At 48.1% G+C, this 19768-nt stretch overlaps 1 protein-coding gene across 4 annotated transcripts in view; it reads right to left on the reverse strand.

The window, feature by feature from the left end:
* Positions 1–3273: 3273 nt before the first annotated feature.
* The window catches only part of LOC119964594, a 189252-nt gene continuing 172757 nt past the window's right edge, over positions 3274–19768 (reverse strand). For 3 of the 4 annotated variants that reach the window (XM_038794271.1, XM_038794273.1, XM_038794275.1), the window contains one exon: positions 6331–8510. In XM_038794271.1, the coding sequence (XP_038650199.1) occupies positions 7744–8510 (767 nt within the window). In that variant the 3' untranslated portion in view covers positions 6331–7743. Of the gene's footprint in view, positions 3493–6330; positions 8511–19768 lie in introns of those variants that run through there. The other variant, XM_038794272.1, reaches the window with a different exon arrangement.

A 19768-nucleotide genomic window follows, 5' to 3' on the forward strand; every position in this document is an offset into this window, starting at 1 on the left:
AGATCTCACCCACCACATTCTGGGATGCACTGAAGGCAATGATCAGGGGCAAAATCTTAGCTTATCAGGCCCTTAGAGACAGGAAAGTGAGGGTAGCCAAGCAGCGGCTGATTGACTCCATACTGAAGGTGGATCAGCGATACTCCCCGGCCCCAATACTGAAGGTGGATCAGCGATACTCCCCGGCCCCAATACTGAAGGTGGATCAGCGATACTTCCCCGCCCCAATACTGAAGGTGGGTCAGCGATACTCCCCGGCCCCAATACTGAAGGTGGATCAGCGATACTCTCCGGCCCCAATACTGAAGGTGGATCAGCGATACTCCCCGACCCCAATACTGAAGGTGGATCAGCGATACGCCCCAGCCCCAATACTGAAGGTGGATCAGCGATACTCCCCGGCCCCAATACTGAAGGTGGATCAGCGATACTCCCCAGCCCCAATACTGAAGGTGGATCAGCGATACTCCCCGGCCCCAATACTGAAGGTGGATCAGCGGTACTTCTGACAATAAAAGATTATTATGATAATCGTCAACGGCTTGGGATATTTTTGTACATAATTCCTTATCCGCGAGGAGAGCTCAATCCAGTCTCCGTGGGGGATGGGGGGGGGGGTCGTGCCCAACCTCATGTCAATGTAATGCGGTGCATGGTCAGAGATTACAATTGCAGAGTATTCCGCCTTTGTTGCCCCTGCATGGGAAAGATAACTGGACTCCTTAGGGTTACAAACTCAACCTGGGAAAGAGCAAAATCTTCCCAGTAAACACACTAGAGGGAGGAGTAGAGCTGGAGGAACTGCTGTTTAATTAACCACAAGTAGGCTTACATTAACACTGCAATTAAGTCACTGTGAAAGGCCCCTAGTCGCCACATTCCAGCGCCTGTTCGGGTACACGGAGGGAGAATTCAGAATGTCCAAATGACCTAACAGCTCGTCTTTCAGGACTTGTGGGAGGAAACCTGAGACCCCAGGAGGAAATCCACCCAGACACAGGGAGAACGTGCAGACTCCGCACAGACAATGACCCAAGCTGGGAATTGAACCTGGGACCCTGGCACTGTGAGCAACAGTGCTAACCACTGTGCTACTGTGCCGCCCAAGTGGCCCAAACCAAGTTCAGGTATCATTTGGATTTGTATAGGGGAAAGTCAGATATAGCAGATGGTCCCTTAGGTTTGGTGCAGACATTTTGGCCGGAAGAAAACGGGTGTAATATTGGCAGATATAGATCCCACATAAAAATGTGATCTTTAAAGTTTTGTTGTAGTAGCATTCCGCTCACATAAACAAAATTGTCAAGGTTTTTTGGCCAATCCACCTAACCTGAACATCTTTGGAGCGCGATTCTCCAGCTTCATTCCGCTCTCGCTCAAGTCAAACGAGGCCAGTGAATAGCCAGAGAGGCCAAAAACGAAAACCGTGCCAGGCGCCAGTTTGCGATGCAACCGGCCCACTCCCGTAAGCGAAATCGGGATCTCACCGTAGCGTGGGAAACCAATTAGCACCACTTAAGCTTTATTTCCATACAATTAACGAGAGCCACCCTTTATCCAACGGCCTCCCATCATTCATCGGCCTCCCCAGCAAGTGATCATGCTGGCACCATTAGTACTCCTTTTTAAAAACGTAAACCTGGCGGACGGGTGTCTGTGGAGAGTCGAGAAGGTGAGTATCCTTCTTTGCTCACAGGCAAAGAGTCCAGGAGTGCTGTGCTTGCCAATCCAGTGCTCGGTGCGGAGTGGGGGATCCTCGGCTGGGAATGGGGTGGGGAACAATTCAAGCTCGGGTGGGCCACCGTGGGAGGGGCCAACCGGGCGGGGGCAACTGCTCGTGGTGCCGCCATGCCTACCTCTGGATGGTGTTTACACGTTCCGGGCGAACCCTTGTCCCTGCCTGCTTGGCCACTAACCACCCATTACCATACCATCTGCTGAGGCCTCTGACTGTACAGCTGAAGGCTAATGCTAATAGGGAATTGATTTTCGTGGTTAAGTGAGCACTTCACACAACCCAAGTGGATTCCCGTGGGTGGGCGAGCCATGTAGCATGTGGGAGTCATTGCCCAGCATCCCAATCAGACCGCGATGCATGTGTGGTGATTTTATAGAAGCTCATCCCTTACTCTGCTAAACAAACACAAGTACCAGGCCTGATGGGCGGCCAGGTCCTCAGGGTGTAGGACGGGGTTTGGCACATGGGCCTCTCCCTTTCCAGGTCCAACCTACCCTTCCTGATCCAACCCCTCCCTCCCCCCCCCACCCCTTACCAGTCTGCCCCCGCCACTCCTGGTGCAACCCCCCCCCTCCCCAAACCTTTCTAGTCTGCCCCCAGTCCCTTCCCCCCCCCCACCCCTTGTCTGAACCACTTACATTTGAAAATTACCGTCTCCCTTTTAGTTTTTACGTTAAGCACCTCCTTTATGGCAGCTAGTGCCTTAAAAAGGGGATGTGTCTTTCCTCTGCGCCCCAGTTACTACACCTACTTCGCTGCTCCTGTCTCACCCAGCTTGTGTGAGGAAGGTTGGATGTGACCGAGGCAATGCAATTTCAACGTGGTTAAGTCTATTGAGAGTGGCAATCCGCAGAAGATTGCCACTCTGAGAAAGTTACAGGCCATTGTTCATGAATTTCTGGAATTTCTGGGGCATTTTGTGGTGAGTGGTGTGTGTTGGATTTTTCCATACCCTTCATTTCCACCTAATTTTGTGCTGCAAATTGCTGGAAGCGCAAGTTGATAATGATGTGGTGAGGTCAATGAGACATTCGAGATCTTGGGACAGTTTATCTCCTTAACTAATAAAATTGAGGGATGTCAGGGGCACCATCCAGGTGGCCCTTCCACCCAGTTTTGTTTTCCTTGTTTTGTATATAAAAAAAAGGAAGGGGGAAGAAAGCACCCCTCCCCCTTACTGGCATGTGTAATGAAATTGCTTCTTTGTATATATACGTCCTCAGTTTTTTTAGTCATTTAAAAAAACCTCTTTTTGGTTTCTCGGTGTGTACATTTGGAATACCATGTATAAAACCCAATAAAAACATTAAAAATAAAGAAATTGAGGGATTTGCAAGTTCATAGTTCTGAAGTACTAGCTTAAGTAACTGATTTTAAAAATAAAGTTTATTAAAATGTCATGAAACTTAATGCAAGAAAATGTGTAATTCTAGGTTTTTTGCCTTGGAAACATAACACTTAGACATAAAAATGAAGACAAGCTCCTGCCAAGAGTTCAGACTTTTTAATTCATGATATTCAGTTCCAAAGGCCAGTGCGGCATACACATGAAATCTATATAATTCATTGCAATTCGCAACAAATCAAACTGATCATCTTCTCTGATGATCATACCTTTCTTGTTTTGCTAACCTGCTACGAGCTCACATATTCTCAATCACGACATTCACATTCAGTAGTGCACTTTCTAATTTGTGCTTTCTTTGATTCCTTTCAGTTCTGTCAGTTATTTATATTCCCTCATGCATTTGTTTCTAGAAAGGATTTAATTCATTTTATAATTTCCCCTGTTTAACTTTAACATTTGTTACATGCTGTATGTGGCATGTTCATAACAACTATCATTAATTATTAATTGATTGGGAAGTGGAAGAACATTGGAAAAAAATTACTCCATTAACTCCTTTTGCTGTGGAATAGCAGATCTAACTTTCTTCAGAGAGCTTAATATGCTTTCACAGTGGAAATCCAACAATTTCTTGGGGAGGGTGACATGTTTGAGGCTAATGGTGGAGCAGTTTATTTCAGTTCACAAATCAATACATATTTCTTCTTTACCATAAATTGCTGTTTATTCTACATTAATGAAGACATGCATTGGGAACTCACTGTTATTTTTGCAACACATACATACAGTGCAGACATGAAAAAAGAAAAAGGCGTGGAGACAAGACAGATCGATGTGAGACATACAGAAAATTGGAAACAGAAGACAGCATCAAAGAAAGAACTTGCATTTACATCCTTATCTTTCTTGTTGCGCGGACATTTCAAAGCACTTCACAGCAAACAAATTACATTTTGATTTGCAGTCAATTTGCACAAAGCAGTGACCCATAGACAGCAATGAGAAAAGTAGTTATTTAATTTGCTTTTGGTGGTGTTGGGCAGGGATAATACTAACCTAGACATCAGAGGAACATCTTATTGGAAGGATCTTTGACAGTGCTACAATCTCCTAGTACCACACTAACCTTTAGCCAGAATATGTGATTATTGGAATGAGGTGTCAATGCTGACCTTGGATTCAGAAATGAGAGTGCTGCCATTGAGCAAGATTCAAAGAGGCAATTAAAGACTAACAAAAGGAGAGAGAAAGGTCATGTGTCTAATGTGATAAAAACAAACATATAGTGACAGATTTTTCTCTGGGGACAGGAATTCTGCCCACCACCCCAACTTGGCATTGACCCTGATTCATTTTCCTGGCGACGAAATAGATTCCTGTGAAACATTGAGCACCTGCGACTGCCAGGCATTCAGAGGTGCTGCAATGGGGCACCTGTTACAGGAAAGGTGAGCTATTGCTAAAATGTGAAGAAGCACCCTCAAGTCATTTTTAAAATGTAAAATGAATGCTTGTGATGAGCAATAAGCCCACAAAAAAGTGGAGGGAGGGGCCTGAGTAGATTGAATCATCTCCATTTTGCTAAACGTAGGTTTTCTATTGCCACTCCAGGATGCATTGCTAATCCTCTCCAAGGTTTCTCATGCCCCACTCACCCACCATCACTCACTTGTGGAAACATTACACTTAGACATATGATGGTTAAAAAACAGATAACTGGGATTCCTGCTGGACAAATGGGAGGAGAAGGCCCAGTGGTGATCAGAAGAGTGATGATTTAGTGACAGGTATTTAATTTATTTTCCACCATGATATTGCCCCAATTCAGATAGTATAGCAGAGGAAAGTCTAGCCTGAAGGAATGATAAATCAAGAATGTAAGGAATACAAATTGAGAGAAAGAGGAAGACCCAATAGAGAGATGGAGAGAAGAAATTAGAAATAGGCAAATAAGCTACATGTGAGAAGTATTTCTTATATTTTTTTGTCAGTAAGCAATGCCGCAACTTTTTTACTATTATATAATGCATTAAATGTTGGCATGTATAAGGTTCCGATTATTATGCACTGACATATACAGAGCTATGGAGACCAGCTAATTAGTTATAAATGTGTTAAATGAAAATAATAAAAACAAAGAATGAATGAAGGAAGAATATAGGAAATGGGAAAACAAGGCAAGCCGAAAAAAACTTATTTTGTTTCAAATTGTTTTAAATGTTTACTCATGGTGGCTAAGGATTAATAATAAAGTTACTCCTGGGATTTCAATAGCTACATTGTTTCTGTATCACAAGGTGTGTGCTGAAAACAATGCTCAGCCTCGAGACACTGGCGTTTCTAGGAGTTGCTAGCAGTTTACGGGTAAAATACATTGAGAATGCAAATTGTGAAGCAGACATCAGGTGTGAAGTTTCTCTTTTAATGATGAAATTGGTTTTCTCCATAATTAACAACCACAAATAAAATTATGGATATATGATGCTTTGAAATATGAGATTCATGAGAATGCAATTTGATAAAGCAAATGCCTGCATTTATATAGCAACTTTCTCGACCTCAGGATGTCCCAAAGAGCTTTAATGCAAATGAAGTACTTTTGAATTGTAGTCACTGTTAGAATGTAGGAAACATGGCAACCAATTTTCACACAGCAAAATTCCACAAACATCACGATGATAACCACCTTTAGCAATGTTGGTTAAGGCATAAATATTGACCAGGACATCAGAGAACTGTAGCATAGGATCTTTTACTTGCATCTGAGAAAGCAGACAGGACCTCAGTTTAACATCTGATCTGATAGACAGCATCAATGACACTGCACACTTCCTTGGTGGTGCTTCAGAATGTTAGCTGAGATTTTGTGTTCAAGGGCAGAATTTTACATCCCCCATTGGCTGGTTTGTAGGCGGGGGTGGCTGTAAACATTCTCGGATGGCCTTCCTATTGATCTCCAGCCTGTCCTGTCCTCTGCAATTTTACGCTGGGATAGACAAGGCCAGTCCACCCTTACCCCAGATGAGACCCTTAGGTGGCCAGCTATTGACCACCTAAGGGTAATTTCCCACCCAGCCTCAATTTTCAGGATGGCAGGAGGCGTTCTGGGGCAGGGAGCATGCCTGAAAATAAACTCTGTCCAGGCTTTGCGTAGGAAGTGAGGAGGTGTGGATCTCCATCAACAACCTCTTTTAATTCAGGTATTCTCTCCACCTCCCCCCCCCCCCCATGAAAGGTGTGTCCTCCACAGGTGCTTTCCCTTTTTGGCTTCTCCACCAACACCCGACCACCCTTTGGCAACCCTCTGGGGCACACCTCCCATCCTGTCCTCAGATCCACATTTACCTGGCCCTTGATTTGTGGGACTTAAGATGGAATTCTCCCATCTAGGTCTATGTCCGTGGCGGGGAGGAATAAAGAATATTTCTCACAGCGAGGCTGGTGGGTAACCATGCCATCTCTTCTGGCTGCGATCTCGTTAATTAAGTTAATTATGATGGTGCATGTCCCATCATCATATCAAACTTTCATATTGAAACGGTGCCCAATTGCACTGACCCAACATTGAAGCAAGGTGATGGACCTCCTTAAAAAGATATACCTCTAGGAAGTTTCTACGGCTGTCAGATCCACCTGTAGATGCTCCCCCACCCACTGCTGTAGTGTTTCGAGGTCCAGGGTTGGTAGCAGCCTCCACCCTGAATGCCAGAGGCAGCCTCAGGCATTGTTCAGGTGAATCCCGACGTCTGCATGCCACGTTGTTCCAGATGTGTCCTTGACCGGAGTGTTTTCCCACTCTCATTGTGGAGAATCAGGGGTGGGCGATTCCGGTCAGACCTTCATCTGCATCTGTTTAGTGGGATGTAAATAAGATTCACGCTAGCCTCCAGCAGGTTTCCCAGTCCGCCATGGTGAGCAGCAGTGGAAATTCACTGACTTTTGGACTCCCGCCGAATCCGCCCTCCCTCCCCACACCCACCACTGAACCTGCTGGCAGGGCCAAAGGAAAATTCTACGCTTTGAATCTGGGGACTGCTTGCAGTCCCAGTCCTGTCTACTTTGGCTTCTGGCACTGTAGGGATTAGCTTGCTGCTGGCCAGCCAGACTGGTTGGCAGCTCTGGGAGGTGGGACTTCCTCCCAAATGAGGAGTAGAGGTGCCACCTCTAGCTAACGCTTGGAGCATTAGATGGCTATGGGGTAAGCGGTATCACTGGGAGTATGTTCTCCACTGACCCCTCAGAGGGTGGAAAGGGAAACACCATCCTAAATATCCTGACCCAAGACTCTGGACTGCTTAACTTAAATGCCACCACTGCGCCATGGCTATATTGATGGTGGTCATTAATTAAGGAGAAACATCGTTTTTTGTTAAAAGAGGAATTTCACCCCCCCTCCCCAAAGTTCATCTCTGTATTGGACACTGGGCTCAATAATACACATATACTCAGTGTTAACTCAGTTTGTCTAATTTTTGACAAAATAGGAACACTAGTAAACACTTTATTTTTTATACCTTAAGAGAAAAATGAAATTAATAAATTATTTTATACTCTGTCATTGGTAAAGGTTAAGAGTAAACCATAACTCTAGTACCAATCCCTTAATACGACATAACTTCAGTGATGCATATTTTGTGACCTACCACTGCATATTTAGTTAGTCCTTGGGTACAGTCTCAGGCTCACAAAGTCGATATATGACTGCACCACTTTTGCTATGTCGTGGGAAGACCAGTTTTTGCTCCTTCACACAAGTAGTTTCACTGCAATCATCCTCTGCAGCATGGACTTGTGGAGGATTAAAATCAGTCGGTTTCTTTGGAATGAAAACTAAAGTATCACAGTTGTCTTGTAAAGAAATATTATTTAGAGCACAATATGTTGATTCTTCAGCACATGAACAAGAGCTGTCTGTGGACTGACTACTTGTATCACAGTCACAGTTGAATGCATCACACTGCAGGACACCATGGGAAGAGGTTTCAGAGCAGCATTCATTTATGAAGTCACTTTGACTTGGTGAGTCACCTGTCTTTTCTCTATTCACTGTGGATTTAAATTTATCAATGCTTACTAGATAATAGTGCTTTTTGTCCAGTAGGTCTTCATTTGCCATGGGGCTAGGTGTCTCCCATCCTTTGGCAGCTAAATTGCAGTCAGTGGAATTTTCAAAATCATCTCCTTTTGAAAACCAAGTTTTTGTTGAATCACCCTGGGATCTTGGTGGTAATTTTCTATTTGGCATGCTATCGCTGTCAGATGATGGCATGCTATCAACAAAATCTTTACACTGACAAACACATTGGAAGTCAGCTGGATCGTTTTCTACACCACAGCTTTCAGATACAGATTGAATCACCTCTTTACTGACCTCTTGGTCAGGACATTCACATCTGTCATTCGCTGAAGGGTCTATTCCATCACCTAAACAAAAAAAAGCAAATAATGTCATTTACTCTTGAAGAAAATAAGTTTCTTCTTTGTTCTTCTGTTTATTTCCAATTGCCTTTTTCCAAATGTAAGCTTAACTCAAACAAAGTAAGGAAAGTTAGTGACGGGATTCAACACTTGCACTTTATGCCAGCTGGGTCCCCATTTGGACTCTGCATACATGAATGTGTTTGAGTGAGTTATAGTCTCGCTGCACCCAACGCTGGGAAAAAGCTCCCCACATAGCTGGTTCTTCATTCCAGGAGCCACCCACCATGGCCACCAACTATGTGTATGCCATGTGGGCGTGCCCCTTGTCGACCACCTTAGTATATTGTATGTGTATTGTGGTAAATTGCTACTGTATTACATGTAATGTGGTAAACGACTGCCTGATGGCTCCGCCTCCCCTCGGGCTCGGTATAAAGGTGGCTGGTCTCCGCCTCTGCCCCAGTTCGGGATCAGAGGCCAGGAGGCTTTCTGTTTAGCTTATTAAAGCCTGAGTTACGTTCACTACTCGCCTTGTGTTCATTGATGGCACACCACCCCTGCACTCAGAAGTTTCCCTTTGTTTGGGGATCCTCCAGAGTGGATGTCTGCGGTACCATTTTGTTACTTGTTGTCATGCGAGGCTGGTTGCAGCCAGCCTAGGGCCTCCCACCCCCTTTGTCCCCCCTCCCCCCCAACCTCCTGATGCTAGGGTTGCCCCCCCTCCTAACGTTGATCTAAGCCTACCCGTCCCCCGCTTACATATTTACCCCCTCTTCCTCCTCCTCACCCTCTCCTGCGCTTCGCTACCCTTGCCCCTTCCTTTCTGAGTTTTGGCTCCCAGGTTCAGAGCAAGGCGTTACAGTCCTGTGCAAATTATCTCTTGGTGTTTTAGTCTCTCCGTCCGCAGGGGCTGTGAAGTAATGCTCCCTGTCCTGGAAAGTGACCCATTGTTTGGATGGGTACAGCATCCCAAATTTCACCTCACTTTTGTACAGGGTCACCTTTGCTCTGTTGAACTCAGCCTGGCGCTTGGCCGGTTCTGCCCCAATGTCCTGGTATATCCTAATCTGTTGTCCTTCCCAGTTACAGGTCTTTGTCTGCCTGGCCCAGCACAGGATTCTTTCCTAGTCCTGGTACTGGTCCGTCTTGCCGATTTTGGCCCTCGGATGCTCTCTGGCCTTGGGTTTCGGCCGGAGTGACTTGTGAGCTCTGTCTATCTCTGGTGGGTTGAGTAAACTGTCAGTTCCCACCAGGTTTCCCAGCATCTGGGCCATGTAGTCTGTAGGGTTCCTGCCTTCGGTTGTCCGGCAGGCCCACTATCCTAAGATTTTCATGCCATGACCGGTTCTCCTGGTCCTCTCTCTTCTCCTTTCGGCTTCCCTGTGTTGCCACCAACCTCACTATTACCGTCTCTAGTGCGCTATCGTTCGGGTGTGGCCGGCGTATCTTTACCTCGTGGGTCCGCCATCTCATTTGCTCTCTTCTGGCATCTGCTGCTTTTTGCCTCCCTTCGACCTCTGAACTGCTATTGCTTGGCATTGTTCTTTGTGCTTCTTTGTGCTTCTATTGGAGCGGGTGAGTGGGTGCTTTTTTTCGGGTAGTTGCAGGCTATTTTGGATACAAGAGCCGAATGTTGAATTCTTAGGAGGAGAGCCGCCTTTCATGCATCCGCTTAGCACATCCCCGTCACTGGACAGTGAAGGCAGATTCAATTGCGGCTTTCAAAAGGTAATTTGATAAGCAGATGAAGGGAAAGATTTGCAAGGCTAAGGGCAGGGAAATGGGACCAGCAGAGAGCTAGCACGGACATGATGTGTTCAGTGGCCTCCTGCGCTGTAATCATTCTATGCGTATCGAAACCAGGCGGAATTTCTGGAGGCAGGTAGTTTGGGGCAAGATTTTGGTGCCAATATCAGAGTAAGAACACAAGAACGAGGAGCAGGAGTAGGCCATCTGGCCCCTCGAGCCTGTTCCGCCATTCAATTAGATCATGGCTGATCTTTTGTGGACTCAGCTCCACTTTCCGACCCGAACACCATAATCCTTAATCCCTTTATTCTTCAAAAAACTATCTATCTTTATCTTAAAAAAACATTTAATGAAGGAGTCTCAACTGCTTTACTGGGCAAGGAATTCCAGAGATTCAAAATCCTTTGGGTGAAGAAGTTCCTCCTAAACTCAGTCCTAAATCTACTTCCCCTTATTTTGAGGCTATGCCCCCTAGTTCTGCTTTCACCCGCCAGTGGAAACAATCTGCCCGCATCTATCCTATCTATTCCCTTCATAATTTTAAATGTTTCGATAAGATCCCCCCTCATCCTTCTAAATCCAACGAGTACAGTCCCAGTCTACTCAACCTCTCCTCTTAATCCAACCCCTTCAGCTCTGGGATTAACCTCGTGAATCTCCTCTGCACACTCTCCAGCGCCAGTACGTCCTTTCTCAGGTAAGGAGACCAAAACTGAACACAATACAGGGGACACCCCTGTCTCGTCCCCCGGTGCAACCGAAAGTACTCCGATCTCCTCCTATTCGTGGCTACGCTCGCCATCGGGGCCTCGTATAACAGCCTCACCTAACTGACAAACCCCTCCCTGAACCTAAACATTTCCAGCACCTCCCACAAGTACCCCACTCAACCCTATCAAAGGCCTTCTCCGCGTCTAGTGCCATCACTATCTCCGCCTCCCCTTCTACCGCTGGCATCATGATAACATTCAGAAGCCTATGTATATTGGTGTTCAGCTGCCTTCCCTTCACAAACCCTGTCTGGTCCGCATGAATGACCCCCCGGCACACAGTCCTTTATCCTTTGGCCAAGATCTTCGCCAACAGCTTGGCATCCACATTTAACAGCGAGATCGGCCTATATGATCCACACTGCAGGGGGTCCTTGTCCCGTTTAAGGATCAAGGAAATCAGCGCCCGTGACATAGTCGGGGGCAAAGCCCCCCCCTCCCTTGTCTCGTTAAAGGCCCTAACGAACAGGAGGCCCAGCAGGTCTGCGTACATTTTAGAAAATTCGACCGGAAACCCATCCGGTCCCGACGCCTTCCCCGAGTGCCCCCAGCCCCTCCACCTGCCCCTCCTCCACCTTCGGAAATCTCAGCCTGTCCAAAAAGCGCCCCATCCCGCCCCCCCCCCCCCCCCCCCCCCCCACCGGGGGCTCGGAACGGTACAATTCCCCATAAAAGTCCCTGAAGACCCCATTAATGTCCACCCCCCTTCGCACCACATTTCCTCCCCTACCCTTCACCACCAATCTCCCTGGCCGCGTCCCGCTTATGGAGCTGATGCGCCAGCATCCTACTCGCCTTTTCCCCATATTCGGACACTGCTCCCTGTGCCTTCCTCCACTGAGCTTCCGCCTTTCTGGTGGTCAGTAAATTGAATTTGGCCTGAAGATTACGCCGCTCCCCCAGCTTTCCCTCCTCCGGAGCCTCTGCGTATCTCCTGTCCACCCTCACCATCTCCCATCAACTCCCCTCTAATCACCGCCTTCAATGCCTCCCAAGCCGTCCCCACTCGGACCTCCCCATTATCATTGGCCTGTAAGTACCTCTTGATACACCCCCGAACCCGCCCGCCCACCTCCTCATCCGCCAGCAGCCCCACCTCCAGGCGCCAGACCGGGCGCTGGTCCCTCTCCTCCCCCAGCTCAAGGTCCACCCTGTGCGGGGCATGATCCGAAATGACTATGGCCGAATATTCGGCATCCTCCACCCTCGAAATCAGCCCCCTGCTCAGAACAAAAAAACAAAAAAAAAATAAAAATCGATCCGGGAATAGGCTTTATGCACGTGGGAGAAAAATGAATACTCCCTGGCCCTCGGCCTCGCGAATCTCCAAGGATCCACCCCTCCCATCTGGTCCATAAACCCTCTCAACACCTTAGCCGCCGCAGGCCTCCTGCCCGTCCTGGACATGGATCGATCCAATGGGGGATCCAGCACTGTATTAAAGTCCCCCCCCCCAATATCAGGACCCCCGTCTCCAGATCCGGAATGCGGCCCAACATGCGCCGCATAAAACCCGCATCGTCCCAGTTCGAGGCATAGACATTCACCAGCACCACCCGCTCCTCTGCAACTTGCTGCTCACCATCACATACCTCCCGCCACTGTCAGCCACCACCGTTGATGCCTCAAACGTCACCCTCTTTCCCACCAGGATCGCCACCCCCCGATTTTTTGCATCCAGCCCTGAATGAAACACTTGGCCTACCCGTCCCTTCCTCAGTCTAACCTGGTCCGCCACCTTCAGGTGCTTGTCCTGGAGCATAGCCACGTCCGCCTTCAGCCCCTTCAGGTGCGTAAACACCCGGGCCCGTTTGACCGGCCCGTTCAGCCCCCTCACATTCCAAGTTATCAACCAGATCAGAGGGCTCCCTGCCCCCCTCCCCTGCAGGCTAGCCATAACCCATCCCCTGCCTGCCCCAGGCCAACGCCCCCGTTCGGCCCATTCCCCACGGCGGCAAACCCCCACCCCGGCCCCCCCTGCATACTCCAGCTCCTTCCTGGCCATTTCAGCAGCAACCCGGTACCCCCCTCATCTCTCTCCTCCTCCCCCCCCACAGGCTAGGACCTCTCCCAGCCGCGTTACTCCCTCCATAGCACTCCCGTGAGCCAGCTAACTTCTACTGACCCCGGCGACTCCCGCCACACCGCCGACCCCTCCCAACGTGGGGCTACTTTTCCTCCCCCATGCCCATCAGCAGACCCTCCTCTTCCCCCTCCCGCTCTCACGCGGGAAAAAAGCCCGCGCTTCTCAGCTCCGACCCCGTCCCCATTCGCCCTCAGCGCGGGAAACAAAAGAAAAGCCCGCACTTTCCCTCTGCCCGACCCCGCCTCCTCGAGGGTAGCCCCCCTTGTCGGCCCCCACCCCCAGCTCCCCACACTCCAAGTCTACCCCCCAACTGGAGCCCATCCACCGAACCCACGCAAAAAGGACAGCGCCCCACTCGCCCGAGAAACAACACACAACCAGCATAAAACAGCATGAAACAGAGAACCCCCTCACCAAAAGTTAACACAGTTATTTACAAACCCCCGACCCTCAGTTCGAGTCCAGCTTCTCGGACTGCACAAAGGCCCACGCCTCCTCCGGGGACTCAAAAGTAAAAGTGCCGGTCCTTGTAGGTGACCCACAGACGCACAGGCTGTAACATGCCAAACTTCACACTCTTTCTGTGGAGCACCGCCTTCGTCCGGTTAAACCCGGCCCTCCGCTTAGCCACCTCCGCACTCCAGTCCTGGTAGATCCACAATACCGTGTTCTCCCACTTGCTACTCCGCTCCTTCTTGGCCCACCTGAGCAAGCACTCTCGGTCAACGAACCGGTGGAACCACACCAGCACCGCCCGTGGCGGCTCATTCGTCTTGGGCCTCCTGGCCAGTATTCTGTTGGCCCTCTCCAGCTCCAGGGGCCCCTGGAAGGACCCAGCTCCCATCAGCGAGTTCAGCAAGACGACCACATAGGCCCCCAGGTCTGACCCCTCCGTGAGGCCCAGGATCCGCAACTTTTTCCGCCTTGACCGGTTCTCAATCTCCTTGAACCGCTCCTGCAACTTCTTCTGGAGCGCCTCTTGCATCTCCACCTTTACGGCGAGGGCCGCGACCTCATCCTCTCTTTCAGAGGCTTGTTGTCGGAGCTCCCGGATTGCCACCCTCTGGGCTGTCTGCGTCGCCAGCAGCTTGTCCGTAATAGCCTTCAGCGAGTCTAGCAGCTCCACTTTGAGCTCCCGAAAACAGCGCTGGAGAGTCTCCTGCACCCACTGCCTCCATTCCTCGAGGCCTCCGCCGGCCGCCATCTTGTTTTTCTTCCCCCGCTTTTTCCTAGGCGTGCCACCGCTATTTTGCTGGCCCCACTCCTGGTCCAGACCATAGAACACTGGGGATCTGCTGCTGACACCTTCCCACGTCGGGAATCATTGATCAAGTACCGCTGGGGGCCCTAAAAAGAGCCCAAAAGTCTGTTCCTCGCGGGAGCTGTCGAACGTGCGGCTTAGCTCTGCATAGCCGCCACCGGAAGTCCCGCTATTTCTTCCTTGATGATAGATTCCAGCATCTCCCCTACTACTGAAGTTAGGCTCACTGGCCTATAATTACCCACTTTCTGCCTACCTCCTTTTTTAAACAGTGGTGTCACGTTTGCCAATTTCCAATCCGTAGGGACAACCCCAGAGTCTAGTGAATTTTGGTAAATTATCACTAATGCATTTGCACTTTCCCTAGCCATCTCTTTTAGCACTCTAGGATGCATTCCACCAGGGCCAGGAGACTGGTCTACCTTTAGCCCCATTAGCTTGCCCATCACTACCTCCTGAGTGATAGAAATCATCCCAAGGTCCTCACCTGTCATAGCCTCATTTCTATCAGTCACTGGCATGTTATTTGTGTCTTCCACTGTGAAGACCAATCCAAAAAACCTGTTCAGTTCCTCAGCCATTTCCTCATCTCCCATTATTAAATCTCCCTTCTCATCCTCTAAAGGACCAATATTAACCTTAGCCACTCTTTTTTGTTTTATATATTTGTAGAAACTTTTACTATCTGTTTTTATATTCTGAGCAAGTTTACTCTCATAATCTATCTTACTTTTCATTATAGCTTTTTTGTAGCTTTCTGTTGCAGCATAAAGATTTCCCAGTCCTCTAGTCTCCCACTAATCTTTGCCACTTTGTATGCTTTTTCCTTCAATTTGATATTCTCCCTCATTTCCTTAGATATCCACGGTCGATTTTCCCTCTTTCTAACGTCCTTCCTTTTTGTTGGTATAAACCTTAGCTGAGCACTGTGAAAAATCGCTTGGAAGGTTCTTCACTGTTCCTCAACTGTTTCACCATAAAGTCTTTGCCCCCAGTTTACCTAAGCTAGCTCTTCTCTCAGCTCATTGTAATCTCCTTTGTTTAAGCACAAAACACTAGTGTTTGATTTTACCTTCTCACCCTCCATCTGTATTTTAAATTCCACCATATTGTGATCGCTCCTTCCGAGAGGATCCCTAACTATGAGATCATTAATCAATCCTGTCTTATTACACAGGACCAGATCTAGGACCGCTTGTTCCTTCGTAGGTTCCGTTATATACAGTTCTAGGAAACTATAGCGGATACATTCTATAAACTCCTCCTCAACGCTGCCTTGACTGACCTGGTTAAACCAATCGACATGTAGATTAAAATCCCCCATGATAACTGCTGTACCATTTCTACATGCATCAGTTATTTCTTTGTTTATTGCCTGCCCCACCATAATGTTACTATTCCTGATTTCCACCCAAATGGATTCAACCTTATCCTCCATAGCACCGATGTCATCCCTTACTATTGCCCGGATGTCATCCTTAAATAACAGAGCCACACCACCTCCCTTACCATCCACTCTGTCCTTCTGAATAGTTTGATACCCTCGGATATTTAACTCCCAGTCTTGACCATCCTTTAACCATGCTTCAGTAATGGCCACTAAATCATAGTCATTCACGATGATTTGCGCCATCAACTAATTTACCTTATTCCGAATACTATGAGCATTCAGGTAAAGTACACTTATGTTGGCGTTTATACCTCAGTTTTGAATCTTAACACCTCGATCAGTAACCTCTCCTAAGTTATATTTCCTCTTAACTTTTCTCCTAATTTTCCTTGTCGTTGAACCCATATCTATGTAAAAACCTGCCGCATCGCTTACCATTTACATTTTTACTTCCCGTTTTATTCCTTTTAGTATTACTGGGCCTATTCACTGAGCTCCCCTCAGTCACTGTACTTTGTACTGTCGCCCTTTTTGATTTTTGACTATGGCTTCTCTGCCTTACACTTTCCCCCTCACTGCCTTTTGTTTCTGTTCCTGTTTTTCTTCCTTCCGACTTCCTGCATTGGTTCCGATCTCCCTGCCACATTAGTTTAAATTCTCCCCAACAGCTCTAGCAATCACCCCCCTCGGACATCGGTTCCAGTCCTGCCCAGGTGCAGACCAGTTTGTACTGGTCCCACCTCTACCTGAACCGGTTTCAATGCCCCAGGAATTTGAATCCCTCCCTCTTGCACCATCTCTCGAGCCACGCATTCATCCTCGCTATCCTGACATTCCTACTCTGACTAGCTCGTGGCACAGGTAGCAATCCTGAGATTACTACCTTTGAGGTCCTACTTTTTAGTTTAACTCCTAACTCTCTGAATTCAGCTTGTAGGACCTCATCCCGTTTTTTTACTTATGTCGTTGGTGCCTATGTGCACCACGACAGCTGGCAGTTCACCCTACCCCCCCCCCCCCCTCCCCCAGAATGTCCTGCAGCTGCTCCGAGACATCCTTGACACATGCACCAGGGAGGCAACATAACATCCTGGAGTCTCGATTGCGTCTGCAGAACTGCCTGTCTATTCCCCATACGATTGAGTCCCCTATCACTATAGCCCTACCATTCCTCTTCCTGCCCTGCTGCACAGCAGAGCCAACCACAGTGCCATGAACCTGGCTGCTGCTGCCTTCCCCTGGTGAGCCATCTCCCTCAACAGTATCCAAAGCAGTATATCTGTTTTGCAGGGAGATGACCGCAGGGGACACCTGCACTGCCTTCCAACTCTTGCTCTGTCTTTTGGTCACTCATTTTCTATCTCCCTCAGTAACTTTCACCTGTGAAATGAAAAAAATGAAAATCGCTTATTGTCACAAGTAGGCTTCAGTTAAGTTACTGTGAAAAGCCCCTAGTCACCACATTCCGGCGCTTGTCCGGGGAGGCTGGTACGGGAATCGAACCGTGCTGCTGGCCTGCTTGGTCTGCTTTAAAAGCCAGCGATTTAGCCGAGTGAGCTAAACCCGCCCCTGTGGTGTGACCAACTCGCTAGAAGTGTTATCCACAATGTCCTCAGCATCGCGGATGCTCCAAAGTGAGTCCATCCGCAGCTCCAGAGCCGTCAAGCGGTCTAACAGGAGCTGCAACTGGACACACTTCTTGCACGTGAAGGAGCCAGGGATAGTGAACGTGTCCCTGAGCTCCCACATCGCACACGAGGAGCATGACACGGGTCTGGGATCTCCTGCCATGTCTTAAACCTTAGGTTAACTTATACAACTACAAGTCCAAAGAAAAAACGAAGAAAAAAATAAATATACCAATGAAAAGAAAAAGGGAAAAGAAAAACTACTTACCAGGGTTAAAAAGCACCTCCTCCCCACCCAGCTTTGAATTCCCACCTAGCTTCAAATTCCCAAACTCACTCTTTGCTGTATCTCACTCTGGCTGTGTCTTCTCTGGCTCACTGGGAGTGAGTTACAAGTTGCTCTTTTAAATTGGCCTGAGTTGACTCCCCCCTCCCCCACCTGCTTTTAGATCAAAGTAGATTAAGGTGACTGACACTTAACTGCCAACCAGTTATGGGAGTGGGTGGGGCAGCCCTTGTTAACGTTCACTGCACAATTCTAGATTAATTTAAATTCCTGAAATTTAAAAGGAACAGTCTTACCGATTGAATTTAATTCAATTCCCACCTAGCTTCAAATTCCCAAACTCACTCTTTGCTGTGTCTCACTCTGGCTGTGTATCACTCTGGCTGTGTATCACTCTGGCTGTGTCTCACTCTGGCTGTGTCTCACTCTTTGCTGTGTCTCACTCTGGCTGTGTCTCACTCTGGCTGTGTCTCACTCTGGCTGTGTCTCACTCTGGCTGTGTATCACTCTGGCTGTGTATCACTCTGGCTGTGTATCACTCTGGCTGTGTCTCACTCTGGCTGTGTCTCACTCTGGCTGTGTCTCACTCTGGCTGTGTCTCACTCTGGCTGTGTCTCACTCTTTGCTGTGTCTCACTCTTTGCTGTGTCTCACTCTGGCTGTGTCTCACTCTGGCTGTGTCTCACTCTGGCTGTGTCTCACTCTTTGCTGTGTCTCACTCTGGCTGTGTCAGTAGGAATGGAGGCGGGCAGACGTAGAATTTCCTGATGCTGGCTAGTACGCCAGTTCCCCACTATGGTCGTGATGCCCAGCCATTTGTAATAATCTTTATTAGTGTCACAAGTAGGCTTACATTGGATTGGATTGGATTTGTTCATTGTTACGTGTACCGAGGTACAGTGAAAAGTATTTTTCTGCAAGCAGCTCAAAAGATCATTCAGTACATGGAAGAAAAGGGAATTAAACAAAATTCAAGAAAATACATAATAGGGCAACACAAGATATACAATGTAACTACATAAGCATTGACATTGGATGCCTGCAAGAGAAGATAAAAGAGAGAGGTTAACACTGCAATGAAGTTACTGTGAAAATCCCCTAGTCGCCATACTATGGGTACACTGAGGGAGAATTCAGAATGTCCAATTCACCTAATAAAGTCTTTCAGGACTTGTGGAAGGAAACCAGAGCACCCAGAGGAAACACACGCAGACAAGGGGAGAACGTTCAGACCCAAGCCTGGAATCAAACATGGGTCCCTGGCACTGTGAAGCAAGCAATCATGCCACCCATTTTCCGTTTAAAAAAAATAATATTTTATTAAGGTATTTGAATTTTTTTTTAACAGTAACAAAAACAATAACATCATAGAACATAGAACAGTACAGCACAGAACAGGCCCTTCGGCCCTCAATGTTGTGCCGAGCCATGATCACCCTACTCAAACTCACGTATCCACCCTATACCCGTAACCCAACAACCCCCCCCCCCCTTAACCTTACTTTTATTAGGACACTACGGGCAATTTAGCATGGCCAATCCACCTAACCCGCACATCTTTGGACTGTGGGAGGAAACCGGAGCACCCGGAGGAAACCCACGCACACAGGGGGAGGACGTGCAGACTCCACACAGACAGTGACCCAGCCGGGAATTGAACCTGGGACCCTGGAGCTGTGAAGCATTTATGCTAACCACCATGCTACCCTGCTGCCCCAACATGGTAAAATAAACATTTCCCCCCAGCCTAATCTTCAGACACCTCAACCATACAACAACAGTCAACCCCCCCCCCCCCCCCCCCCCCCGGCCGGAATGCTGCCTCTGCTCACATTTTTAATTTTCCCCGAGAAAGTCGACGAACGGCTGCCACCTCCGGGAGAACCCTAACATTGACTCTCTGAAGGCGAACTTTATTTTCTCAAATAAAGAAACCCAACCATGTCACTAACCCAGGTCTCCACACTCGGGGCTTCAAGTCCCTCCACAATAATAAGATCCCGTTTCCGGGCTACCAGGGAGGCAAAGGTCAGGACATCAGCCTCTTTCACCCCCTGAACTCCTGGATCTTCCGACACTCCAAAGATCGCGA

Source organism: Scyliorhinus canicula, chromosome 4, assembly GCF_902713615.1.
Source record: "Scyliorhinus canicula chromosome 4, sScyCan1.1, whole genome shotgun sequence".
NCBI classification, from domain to species: Eukaryota; Metazoa; Chordata; class Chondrichthyes; order Carcharhiniformes; family Scyliorhinidae; genus Scyliorhinus; species Scyliorhinus canicula.